Source organism: Heterocephalus glaber, unplaced genomic scaffold (genome assembly GCF_053883595.1).
Source record: "Heterocephalus glaber isolate CG9 unplaced genomic scaffold, H.glaber_assembly_v1.0 deba00000347, whole genome shotgun sequence".
Classification (NCBI taxonomy): domain Eukaryota; kingdom Metazoa; phylum Chordata; class Mammalia; order Rodentia; family Bathyergidae; genus Heterocephalus; species Heterocephalus glaber.
In genome coordinates, this window is record NW_028258143.1 from 46,437,560 (window position 1) to 46,451,621 (window position 14,062).

The following is a 14,062-nucleotide window of genomic DNA, read 5'->3' on the forward strand; positions in this document are numbered from 1 at the left end:
TAGAAGGGTGGGGGCCATTCTGGGTTCCGATACAGCACCCCCGTCAAGTGAGACAGATTCGGTTAATTTCAGTTAGGAGCTAAAGCATTAACAGGTGATAGATATAGCTGTCAGGTAAAATCAGCAGAATTTGGTGACTGGTGTCAGTATGTGAACTGAAGGCCATAAAAGTAAGGGGTGACTTGGGAACTGATGAATTTGAAATGGCTGAAAAATTTCTGAACATAGATGTTCTATAGACATTTGGAGATGTGAATCTAAAAGTCAGGAGAAAACGTGTCTAGAAGAGAAATATGTAAAAATTAATAGCATGTATGTGTCAGCTGAGCTCAGGATAGTTTTTTGAAGTCATACAAATGAAGTATTTAGAATAAAGAGAACAGAGTCAAGTCCAGAACCTTCTGGAACTACAATATTACAGGACAAAATTCAGTGGAGCGAGAACCAGCCCAAATTGTTTCATGTTTACTTAGTATTAGGTTGTCAGGAAGTTTTGGTAGTTTGTTGTTTAATGCAGCTATTATTAGAAATTAAATCACATAAATCTGGAATTCAATAATGTACTTTAAGAAGGTAATAAATACTAAAAACTCATTCTTTTCTAATTAATGTGCTCCTATTTCATTCTCATCTATGCTCTTGAGGAACTCTATGTCTATTCTATCGGGATGATGGAAATATGTTATACTAATTGGCTACTATGAATCTCCTCTGAACTCCACACTCAGCAGTCACAGTAGTTATTCTGAAAGCAGGCATTTTCACTTTAAAAAATTTAAGATTATTTTGGAGATAAAACAGATACACAGTAAAAATGTGTCATGTTCAGAGCCATTACATTGTGAACACCACAAATAATTGACAAATTGTTATTTCATTATTCAAACTCTATAATCTGATTAACAAAAACCATGCTAATCATTAATGCATAAAAGAAGTTCTGACATAGAGTTTCCTTATTTCTTTCTTATTGCACTAAGGTAAGTGAAAATACCAGACAACCTTGATGTTAAAACTATGGTTGCTCATCAAGTGCAATTACAAATTGTCTATAAATACAAAAAAATTGGCAAAATTCAACAGAAGCATAGCTGAAGAAATGTGCAATGTATAATAAAGTATATTGCAAATAATTTTATTTATAAGTTGTGTACCACACGTTGCTCATATCAGCAGTATTTATAATAAAATAATATATGTGTGTATACTTTCTTTTTCTTGGAGAACCAGTAGTTAAACCTGCACACTAATGGGACAGATGGAAGAAGAGAAAATTTGAATGAGAAGGAGACAGAGTAGGAGGGATGAGAGATTTACACATAGACCTAAGAGGCTGTGGTAAAGAGAGGTCAGGGAGTAAGAAGTTTCTCAGGGGAGAAGGGAACATAATCACGAATATGAGAAGCACAGGAAGATCATGATTGGGAAACATAAAATTCACAGTTTAAAAAATGTAAGTGGATTAAATAATAACAAGAATTCTTTGCAGAAAAGGAACAGTTTAAAAAGAGTAACTAGAAATACTTCCCCTCTTATAAAACTTGAGATGAAATGATTCATTTTAGATAGAGGTAGCGGATGGGAGGGGAAGAAGGAGCAGCACTGCTCTGATATCTGGTTTAGAAATTTTCATTTTAGGGACTTTAAAAGAATTAATGTTTTTTCCTCTAAAATGATACATTTAATTAAAAAATATTGAACCATTCAAGCAAAAATGCCAGGTGATAATAAGCTGTATGTCCTGAAACAATAAAACAAAAATTCTCTTGCTGCATTACTCCTGTCAGGCAGTGTCTTCTTACGGCTTTTTTCATGTTTCTGAGGGGAAAGTAGTGCATTGATCCACTTGATGTGAGGTATTTCCTAGCACTTTCCTTTCCTCCTTTGTAGAAATACAGCAAGCTATCTCCCCGCACTGCACCTCCACCATTAAAGTCTCTGGTGGCTTTGGCTATCATGTATTTTTTATGTGTTCCTGTCCTTTCTCTCCAGAAGGCTTTAAGTTCCCAGAGGGCTAAAACATTCTGTTATGCCCTTTCTTTCTGCTCACAGTATTCTCTATGGTCCTGTAGATGGCTTAATATGCTGTGTGTCCTTTATTTTCAAAAGACTTAATACCTTGGAAAAGAATGTTATTATTATCTAAGCATTTTAATCACAACTGAATTTAATCACAATTGAAAAGATCTGTGAATTCTACAACTGGCACAAAGATTAGATGGAAACCAAATTAATGGAAAATACACATTTAACTTCATTTATCCATTGAAAAGGACAGTTAACATAATCTCAGAACAGACAGGATTTTCCATCATTGTACTCAAAATAATTACTCTTTTTCTCAAGTACATTTATTTAAGTGAGAACATTTCACAAAATGACAAAAAAAATAGTGAAAAATAAAGTAAAAAAATTAACACCTAGGTAATCTCTTTTGCGAAAAAAAAAAAAACACCTGAAAAACTTGAGATAGAATTTTGAAAATAAAAACGTAAAACTTCAGAATTCTGTAAACTTAAAGATCAAATGCAGAACAGAAAGAAAATTATTCTTTGGAAGATTTTACCTTGTAGGATTTATTTTTGTCAATTTTTAAATTTTATTGGTACATTTTAGATATACAATATAATGACATTCATAATTGGAAATTTGCACCTTTACATAATCTCTCTTGGTTCTTATTTTTGCCCCATTCCCTTGCCCTCCCTTCAACCCCTCCATCCCTCCCTATTTACAAAGACTTTGTTTCCATTTTTTCATTTTCTCATATTAATTCCATTCCCTTCTTATTTTTCTCAATTTTTAAAAGGAAGAGAAACATTATTCTTATGACTGAGGAAAGAAAGAAAAATACTGTGTATTGTAATTACAAAAGCAAAGGAAAACTTTATCTATGACAAAGTTTCATAAATATTGCCCTCAGGGTTTATCACACCTTGGAGAGTTTTTCTCTCTTATTTTGAGGCATGAGTGCTCAGTCGCCTGTCTGGCTTTTATGCAAAGGTATATCCCAAGAGATTTCCAACCTAACTAGTTAGCAACGTTATCACAGGATCCTTTTAAAAAGACCAGTAATTAAATGTAAACAGAACACAGAAATTCTCAAACAATTCTAATGAGTCTCAGTGGGGCTGTGTCTTTTGGGTGGTTTCATTAATTTGCTCTCGTGATGTATTACATATAGTCTGTGCTGGGTTTCATCATGTTAAACCAATGCTCTCAAATGAAAAAGAACCTATTCAACTCTTCAAAGGCAGACCACCCATTAATAAAAATATGAGTATGATCAGAAAAATAAGTATAAAAACTGATTAGGAAAAGAAGCTTTTTTCCACTGTTTCCTTAAAATGCCTACATTTTCTAAAATAAACGTTTTATTTACATTCCCTCCAAAAGGGGAAAAGAAGACAGGAGTTCTTTGTTCTATTATTGTCAGAATTAGTTATTAGTTATTTCATAGGAAGTTGAACTCAAAACATTATTTTGGAGATGAGTTCTCTTCCTAAGAAATTATCAGAAAATAACAGTATTTTAAGGAAAATAGGTTATTCTTCACCTCAAATTCATGTAACTTACTAATTGTGTGATCCAAAAAGAGTCCAATATAAAAATAGGTAGAATCAAGGAATCATGTTATATTCATGATTATGCAGGTTATGATGACATGAAAAATTAAGGATAGTAAAGAAGCATTTAAGACATAGGAAAGACGTTTGATGTCTTGAATTACAAAACAATAGAACATACCTAAGGAAGACATGGCGCAAAAGGGAGAGGAAAAGGGAGTAAGAGGAACAAGATGCAATGTGACCACCTCTCAAAAAAAAAAAAAAGATGCAATGTGACCCATAAAACACATTAGTAAGGTGAGAGTTATGAACTGAATAGGATCAGTGAAAGTGAGGTAATGAACATCAAAAGCATTTTACCATTTATCTTCAGGGAAAGCACAATATTCCAATTTAACTGTTTCTCTTACTTCCTTTGATACTTTTGGTTCCTTTCTGGTATCAAAAATCTCTGCAGTCAAAATGCTACTTTTAACATTGGTTATACCTCAGGTCTGGTAGATGAACAATGAATTTGTAAGTCATCTCCATGTAAGTGAACAAGTTCACAATTTCCCACCTTGAAAATCCTACTGTTCTCTAAGTTTTAGTTTCTGAGTTCCTAATATGTAGACCTCATATCCAGTGAATCTTTGAATCCCTTCAGCTATAACTTCAAAATATCCTCAGAATCTCATAATTTAACAAGCCCCCATTGTACCTCAGTAGTCTAAGCTACATCACCTCTCACCTGGTTTACTGCAGAAAACTGCAGGACATCACCCAGCTTTCTGCCAGCCACTCTTAAACTTACATGTTGTGAAACTTACAAACCATATCCTGATGGTTTCCTTCAAAGCTCTTATGATTTGGCCTCTACTTTATCTCTGACCTCAACTTTTATTAACCTCCCTGTCTCTCAGTCTGAATCATCCATACCTAGACTCTCAATTTTTCTTCAAATGTTACAAATACCTTCGCCTCTCAGTAGTGGCTTTTGTACTTCGCCTAAAATACTTTTGCTTCACATATTTGTAGGCCCATTTCTGTTTTCTTCAGGTCTTTGGTCAGATGCCACTATATATTTTTTTTTTCTTTTTTTTTGGTACCAGGGATAGAACTCGGGTCCTTGAGCTTGCGCAGCAGGCAGCGAAACCACTGAGGTAAATCCCTGGCCCTAGATGCCACTATATTAAAAGGCCTTCTTGACCTCTAGAGCCACCATGTTTATATGATAGCAAGCTCTGCCCCTCTTTCCTTCCTCCCTCATCCTTAGTACTCAACCTTAACTTTTATCTTTTCTATATTTACCGGTTTATTTGGGTAAGGAACACTGTGGTTTGTGTGGCTTGTTTTGTTTTGCTTTTGCACACCACTATCTTCTTCCAGTGCCAAGAACTGGACATGACTCTAGAAGGTGTTTATTAATTATTTGCTCGTTCAATGATGAAATGAATAAATGGTTGAAAGTTAAGAGTGAATTGGCTGTTCTGGTGAATTTATCAGGTAGAGTCTCTTAAACCAACAGGTCTGGTGATTGTGTAACGTCTCCAATGGAACAAATCAAAGCACTGTGACTCTGAGATATGTCCTCTCAGTCATTTTTCAAAGGTTCAGAACAAGGTCCATATGAAAATATGTTTCCATATCATACCTTACACTGGCCTCACTTTATAAATTATGAATAATCTCAAACTAACCACAAAAGTATTTTCATTGATATTTGATAGGATTAAAATAACCTTTGAAAAGTTCTGTCTCAATAAGACAGCACTTGCAGTTGTAAATCATATAGTGCTAATACTATTTGTAGAAGTTTAAAGTTTTTCTAGCACCCTATTTTGATTTGGAGCCTTAATTTCTTTGTTAAGCCTAACTTCCTTCTGGTTACACTAAACTAAGTAAGGAGCACTCATAAAATGTGTAGGGGAAATTTTGGTAATGTCACAAACACACTGTTATAAATTGCTCATCAATTTGTTGAGAAGTGGGGCATGTATTTGGGTGAAATCTTAAATATTTCTAACATTAGAACTTCTAAGGGCAACCCTATGGGCTTTGCTTACAGCACTAATTTCAGGAAATGCAAAAATTAAGTCAACTAGGTGTCATACTTCATGATTTCTCACATAAAATATTGAGTGTATATTTAAAGAAAATCCATGCACTCATAGTAGTTTGTAGAAATCTTTATTTTCCCAATCACTTTGCTTAATGCATGAGTGTTTTAGAAACTCTCTCGGGAAAATCTTGGAGACCAAAAGCAAGTCAATGATTCCTGCAAAAATAATGCTGAAGTTAAGCCCATAAGCAGATAGTGAGTCATTAGAATCAATGCTAGCACAACCTCTACACAGAGTTGTTAAGAAAAAAACCCTGAAAAACGGCAAGAAAAGTAGAAAGAAAAGGAATCTAGGTATTGTGCTAATTAATTAACAAGTATTATTTTATTTGATCTCCTTAACATTTCCATGACGTGAATGTTGTTATTATCCCCATTTTAAAGATGAGCCATCTGAGTAACCTACTTAAAATCATGTTTACTGTCTCAAGGATGCTTAGTAGTAAGCCAATTAAAATGTAATGTTTATTAGGATCAAAGTTTATACTCCACGAGGGCCAGGGATTTAGCTCAGTGGTCCACTGCCTGCCTCGCAAGCACAAGGACCCTAGTTCGATCCCCGGTACCAAAACAAACAAAACAAAGTTAATACTCCATGCCATTGTGTTACACTGCAATCCTATTCTAGGTTTGTCTGTTTTACTTAGATGATACAACAATTGTTCAGATAATGCTACACTCTTTTCTAAGTCAAGCCCAAAGTTGCTACTTTGACCTTCCAATAACATTCCTGGTAAATTTCAGGAATACTAGAAAGTTCCATACGGCAGAAGGTAAAAAGTAGTAGGACAGTTATTGTTTAAAAACAATAGACTTAAACCACTGTAGTGGCAAGTGACAGATCTTCAGATTTTATCTTATAGATCAAATTTTCTCACATTTTAGCTTAAAGCAGAATCCTCTGGAGCACCTGGACTCTGTTCCAAGAGTTTTTAATGGACTAATAACTAGAAGTGAGGGCTTTTTAAAGTTTCTAGTTTAAGAGGCACAGTAGTCATGTTGGTACTAAATGAGATAAAGACTATTACCAAATGAGATAAAGCTGTAGATTATATGAGGGAGATCACATTAAAGTTTGTTGTAAACTTATTAAATGAGATTATTTAAGACAATAGGTAGAAATGACCAATAATATCTTGCAGTCAGATCTAGAATTCAAGAATTGGATCAGGGTTGGAGAAATTGAAATAGCACAGAAATGGTTGTACAGGCTTTGCACATGGATGAAAAGTCTCGCGCCTTCAGAGGAGGAAAAATAACCATGTATCAAAATTGTGGAGATATATTTTTTATATATGTAGAAAATAAATGGGAGAAGGACCTCAGAGCTCTCAAAGAAATGGAAGAACAATGTAGCACCCTACATTGGCCTCTGAAACCAAGGGAAGGAAGAATTTTGAGATAGACTGTAATCAACAGTATAACAAGGTTAACCAAGCATTAGGAAATGTCTTCAATTGCTTGTTGAAAAAGACAATAGTACCATCTATCTCATCAGCTTGAATTCTAGTGGCTCCATGATGTTGACAATATGAATTAAGGATCTTAAATTAGAAGTCTGAATGTATTACAGTAGTAAGTGCTTTATAGCATAATGCACTCATTAGAAATCTTTAATGGAGTATCATAGGCATGGGAACTAAAGCTCAGAGACCACCAATGACTTCTCCTTAGTCATACAGCTGGGGCTGAATCACCATGAATGGAGGCTTTTGACTTGTTGGTAAATAACTCTCTTATGGTTTAAATCTGAAGTACCATCACTAGGGGCATGACTTAAAAGTATATATTTTTTCCTGCCTACCGTGCCCCTCCACCATACCAGCTTTGGAGCCAGAGAACCATAGATGAAATTGTGAGCCAAAATAAGCCTCTCCTCCTTTAAGTTGTGTGTCATGTATTTTTCCCAGTGACAGGAAAGCTGACTAATACATCTCTAGATAGTATTCTATATTAAGACAAGACTCAAAAAACACAAATAAATGGTAGTGTTTCAGTTTTTCTCTTACCATCTGTAAAGCAGGCTTCTGGCTCATCTGAATTCACAGGTTCAGACTCTGCTTCTTCTCCTTCTCCTGGCACAGGGTTATCAACTGTGCTGCACTCAGAGGAACTTGATCGGTTCAATCTCTAAAAAAGAAATTCACCACCCCCACCAGACATATCACTTAGGGTTCACACAAATCTGACATTTAAATCTAACTTAATAATAAGTCATGCAAAATGTTATGAACGAAGTTTAACAGTATGATGACCATAAAAATGTATAAACACATGTTGAGGCCAAGTAACCTTACAATGCATCTGTACTTGATCTTTCTATCTACATATCCTGTGAAAACTAAATTTTACTTTTAAGATGCTAACAAGCATTTAGGCAAAATTGACTAATAGGGATATTTTACAGTAGTGGGCACATTTTATTATTGTACCTTAATACAGATTTATGTACAATTATTATTTTTAGACAACCATGACTCCATAGCAACAATAAACAAGTGCTGAATTGCCAACATTAGATAATTAAAAGTCATTTGCATAAAAAGCTTTTCAATAAAATTTTTTAAAACATCCAAACATTAGGATGATATAGATAGAAGTTCTTTAAACAAGACCAGAATAATGATACATTGTATTGTAATCAATATGTGAAAGACCACACCAATGCCACTTGTTTTAGTCTAAAATAGTAGAAAAGGTGATAAAGTATTTACAAGATGAAGAGAGCACTAACAGGAACACACATGCAAACTCTGAAATAAAGATTCAATGAAATTAAACATGGCAGCCTTACACATGGGGGCAATGAGCTCATTGTCATTATGATCATATAAGTGATCATAACACAAACAAGTTTCACCCAGAATTCTATGATCAAACATGATGTGCACACATACACAGGAATTTTTAAAGAAAGTACATACAGTAATTGTTGTAAAACTCTGTGAATTTTTCCTAATACTTTTTTTTTTAATAAAGGAGGAGTGGGGCAGCACATCATGGAGAGTTCATTTTTCATTCTCATTTGCTGAACATATGAATATGGAAAACTACTATTTATTGCAACACATCCTTCTCTTGTTAAGATTACAGTTTTATTTTTTTTTGTAGTCTAGCTCAAGCAAATGCAAGTGCTAAAATATGGAAATACTCATTTTGATTAAACTGATTCTTGAATCTATAAATTTGTATTAAAATTACAGGCTCAATATAAAGTGTTCATTTTTAGAAATCGACTTAGAACCCAGAAATCAGTATCACATTAAATTCATAGTACTACTATTATGCCACATACACTGTAAAAATGGCAATGACAGTGCATTATACATAAGGAATGATATAAACGGATGAGGTCTGAGTAAAGAATTACGAACATCCTTATATTAAATGAAATCTCCTACCTTCTATTGACTTCTTATAGGCCCGAGGATTTGTTAATAGTGTCAATTATGAATAGCATCAATATAAAATCTCATTTAAAAGCAGGTTACTTACACAAAATTACTTAAAAAAAAGGCAAGTAAATAGAAATTAATTATAACTGAATATATCCTGTGAGACTTAAGGTCTCAAATTGTACATGATTCTAGGGAACAATATTAAGAAAACTTGCAAGTATTAATATTTTATATTGTGCCAATTGCCTCAAAAACCAATGTTAAGTACCATATTTTTTGAAAAAACTGGGATTATGTGATGGGTTCAAATCGTGACATTTCAGTAAGAAAACTGTCACGAAGAAACTGGCAATATGCTTCTATGTAAATGAGACCAAGTCCTGCAACCCTGGAAAAAGAATTATTACCCTGTATCATGATGCTAAAGAATGGAAAAATTTGATAGAAAGAATAAAAGCACCAACCTACTATTAGCCAAAATATTCACAATTACAAATCTTTGTAATACCTTTTTCTTACTAATAATTTTTAAATAAAGTGATTCTTATTGGCTCACTCTGACGGCACAAATTAATGAAAGCATATTTAATATCAGTATTTGATTTTCTCAGTGTTTCAAAAAATACTTGCCAAGAAGATTTACGGTAGAGTATCAAGAAGTAAGGTAGAGGGCAAAGAGGGTGAGCCGGTCCCAGCACCCTGAAGGAAGCTCCCTGCCTCCAACCCAGGCTCCTAGGGCAGTGAAGCTCAACCAGTCCCAGCACCCAGAAGGAAGATCCCTGCCTCCATCTCAGGCTCCTAGGGCAGAGAAGCTGAGCCACTCCCAGCACCCGGAAGGAAGCTCCCCCACCGCCATCCCAAGCTCCTAGGGCAGAGGTGAGATGTGTGGGTGCCAGAAGCTCATCCCCCCCCACCCCGCCATGGAAATGAGAAGACACATAAACAAGCCTCAAAAACAGACTTCCAGATCACCTACAGCAACCCCAAAGGGAAACGAGATGGAACACTCTGATACTCAACCACCTGGACTCTCTGAAATGGCAACAAAAGAGGATCTGGGAAAAATGAAATCAGAAATAATTACTCATATAACAGCAAAGATTGTGCTCATGGTGCAAGACATGATTAATAAATCTAGAGAGGACACAGATAAAAAAATAGAGGATCTGAGGAATATGATGGAATCCCAACATAGGAAACAAATGCAATCCATAAAACAGATACAAACAGATTCCCAAGAGATTAAAAACTCCATCAAAAGTCTGTGCAGCAGAATGAACCAATGTGAGGATAGAATTTCAGATATAGAAGATAAGATTGCAATTAGTGACCAGGAAAAGAAAAATTGCTTTAAAATTGCAGGGAAACATGAGAAATCAATCCAGCAGCTGCTAGACGATGCAAAGAAGAATAACATAAGACTGACTGAAGTCAATGAAGAAAGAGGAGAGAGTGCAGATGACATTAAAAAAAAACTGTTCACAGAAGTAATGGCAGAAAACTTCCCAAGGAGGGGAAAAGAACTTGACATACAGATAAGTGAGGCATATAGGACTCCAGCTAACCTTAATAAAAAAAAAATCTACACATTGGTGTATAATAGTTAGGATTCCAGAAATCCAACAAAAGAACAAAATTCTACAAGGAGTGAGAGAAAAGAAACAAATCACATACAAAGGAAAGCCCATCAGAATCACAGCAGACTTCTCAATGCAAACCCTCAAGGCAAGAAGAGCTTGGAGTGATATATTTCAAGCCCTAAAGGAAAACAGCCTCCAAACCAGATTGATGTACCCTGCAAAACTATCTTTCAAAATGGATGGAGAAATAAGATACTTTCATGATAAAGAGCACCTCAGGAACTGGATGAATACCAAACTGGGACTCCAAAAAATTTTAGACAATACTCTAGGAAAAGACAATGAGGAAACCCAGGAAACTCAGCAGAATGAATCCATTGGGCGTGACAAATTAAACACAAAGGGGGAGAATCCAATAAAAAGAAAAAGTCATCACAAGCCTTCTAAAACTTTTGACTTCATCTCCCTAATGAGTGTATAATTCAATCTTATTATTGTACTGATTAGTATTTTTCTGACTCTAGAGTTGCACACCATTCCTTGTGCTATACTGGCTATTTATCATCTTCTTGTGTCTACATTTTAATTGGGTTGTCTATTAATGAGCTCTAAGAATTCTTTATATATTCTGGTCATAGGTTATATGAATTATAAATATGGTCTGTTTAAGGACTACTTTTCATTTTAATGAGGCCATTTAAAGTTCTAAATTTTGATGGAATCCCATTTATCAATTTTTTTCTTTTATACATCATGATTTTTCTTTCCTAGGTAGTTCTTGCCTACCCTGAATTCATAAATATTTTCCCTTATAATTTCTTCTTAAAGGTTTATACTTTTAGGCTTTCATATTTAGGTTCATAGATCCCTTCAAGTTATTTTCATGTATGGACAAAAAGCGTTGAGGTTAATTTTTTATATTCGGATACCAGGTGTTCTAGTGCCGTTTGCTGCAAACACTATCTCTTCCTCAGCTCTTGAATTGAGTTTATATTCTATAAAATGTTAATGTTAAATAATCTTTCAAAACTCAGTGGACCATATATGTGTGGTTCTATTTCTAGATTCTGTTTTATTCCAATGATCTATATGTCTTTCCTTACACCAACACTGCCTTGATTACTGTAGCTTTACAAGAAGTCTTAAAATTGGGTGCCAAACGTCTTCCAACACTGTTTGTGTTTTTGGCTTTTCTGGGTCCTTTGTACTCCTACATAACTTTTAAATTTCAATATCCAGTTCTTCATTTACAGCAAATATACACAGACCTGAATTTTTATATATACCTTGACTTTTCTAATCCTGCTAAATTCAAGTACAAGTTCTAGGGGCTCCTAGAGATTTCTTAGTATTTTCTCTGTAGATGATCATTTCATCTACATATAAAGATTTTACTTCTGCCATGCCAATCCTATCCTAGTTGTGTCATTTTATTGCCAGACTATTTTGGTGGGGACTAGGTTTCAAAGTTTAATGGACAGATAAAGAGTAAGCATATCTGCCCTTGTTCCCCACCTTAAGGAGAAAGCATTTTATCTTCTCCATTCATACAAGGTGTTCTCGCTGGAAGTATGGAGTACATGTCTTTAATTTGTTGAGAAGTTTCTGTTCTACTTCTAGACTCCTGATAGCTTTTACCATGAACAGCTGTAGAATTTAGTCCAATACTCTTTCTCCAACTAGTGACAGGATCATATGGCTTTCTCCTTTCCTCTGTTAAAATGATTACTTTTGGGGGTGGATCTTCCAATGCTGAACCAACACTGCCATCCCTACAATAAAACCACTTTCTGCATACGGCCAGATCTGACTTCTAAGAGTTTGTTTTGTTAAACAAATTTCTATCTCTGTTCATACTTTTTTCTTCTATTATCTTTATTATCCAGTTTTAGGATTAGCACAATGTTGAGTACCTAAAATGAGGGGAGAAGTGTTCCTTCTTTTTTCTTTGTTTGATATAATTTATCAGTTAAAATGTTTATGAGCCTGCTGTTGTCATATAGGTAGGTTTTCAAGCTAGGAATATACTTTCTTTAATAGGTCCTATTCAAATTTTATATTTCTTCCAGAGTTAGTTTCATTAATTTGTCTTCTAAGTTACTTCTTAGAAGTTGTCAAATTTATTTCAAAAAAGATTTTTGTAATATGCTTTCTATATCCTTTTAAATTCTGTAAAATCTGTGGTAATGTCTCCTAGATCTTAATATTGTAATTTTAAAAATGTATAACTGATATTGTGTAACAGGAAGAAAAGGTCTAAAAGAGCAGGGGAATTGGGAGAGGTAGGGGAAGAAAAAAAAGGGAAAGGAAAAAATATGAGAAGAGGGAAAAAAATGGAAACAAGGTCTTTGCAAATAGGGAAGGGTGGAGGGGGTGAAGGGAGGGCAAGGGAAGGGGAAAAAAATAAGAACCAAGAGACTCATGTAATGGTACTAGATCCCAATGATGAATGTAACTGTATTGTACACCTAAAATGTACCACTAAAGTTATGGGGGAAAAAAAAATGAAGGTAGAGTATCAACAGATAAGGTAGAATATCAACAGGTAAGATAAAGTATCAACAAGTAAAAATTCAGGTGATTTTACTTAGTGTATCTTGCAGATGGAACCTTGCTGTTTCTCATGTACAGTTTCTATCAATTTCTGATGTACAGATTCTTGTCAATTAAATTAGAGTTTAGTTCAGAAATTAAAGTTATCCAATGTTATTGTTCAGTGTAACAGAAATTATGAAAATATATAACATAAATTTTATTTAATTTATATTGCAAGCTAAATCATTGTGGCTGATATTTAGATATGTAATGTTTTCCTGTGTATAAATTAAATATTCATCCAGTAATTATTTCAGTGCTTTACTATTCTTATACAATTAATATGTATGTGCATACACATTTACATATATATAGTGTGTGCTCTAGCAATATAGACAGTTTTAAACTTAATTTATTTGTTCTTGGTAATCTATTCTGTTAAGAGGGCTCTAAAATGATACTTTTAATAGAAAAGATAATATCTATAAGTTTTTTAGTGAGGTGAAGTTTGCTTAATTATCATTGCTGGCATCTGTAGATTTCACTATTGAAATTTTGTTTTACTATACAGAAAAGATCATGCCCCCATTTGTGCTTTTTGATGTAATTAATTGTATTTACATTTTATACATTTAATCATTTTTGTTTAGTTTTCTTTGTGGTTTTGAAAATGTAAGAATAGATGTATATATTAAGAAAAATGAAATGAATACTTTAGTATAAAGAAATTCCATTTTGATATGATTAGGTCACCATACTTTTTCCAGACCGATTTGGTTTCTAATATATAAAAAAGCATACTTTCTCTTTACCATTTGTCAGCAAAGATAATTTTTTATCTTTGAGAGTCTACATGTAAATGAAATAAAAGTAAGTATA

General features: G+C 34.0%; 1 protein-coding gene and 1 long non-coding RNA gene across 9 annotated transcripts in view; one reads left to right on the forward strand and one right to left on the reverse strand.

Moving 5' to 3' along the window:
* The window catches only part of LOC106010469 (uncharacterized), a 135,966-nt gene that overhangs the window by 82,341 nt on the left and 39,563 nt on the right, over window positions 1-14,062 (forward strand). The window lies entirely within an intron of this gene.
* The window catches only part of Scn9a (sodium voltage-gated channel alpha subunit 9), a 153,214-nt gene that overhangs the window by 28,824 nt on the left and 110,328 nt on the right, over window positions 1-14,062 (reverse strand). For all 7 annotated transcript variants that reach the window (XM_087199860.1, XM_087199863.1, XM_013076951.3 and 4 more), the window contains one exon: window positions 7,680-7,800. In XM_087199860.1, coding sequence (XP_087055986.1) covers window positions 7,680-7,800 — 121 coding nt within the window. The remainder of the gene's footprint in view (window positions 1-7,679; window positions 7,801-14,062) is intronic.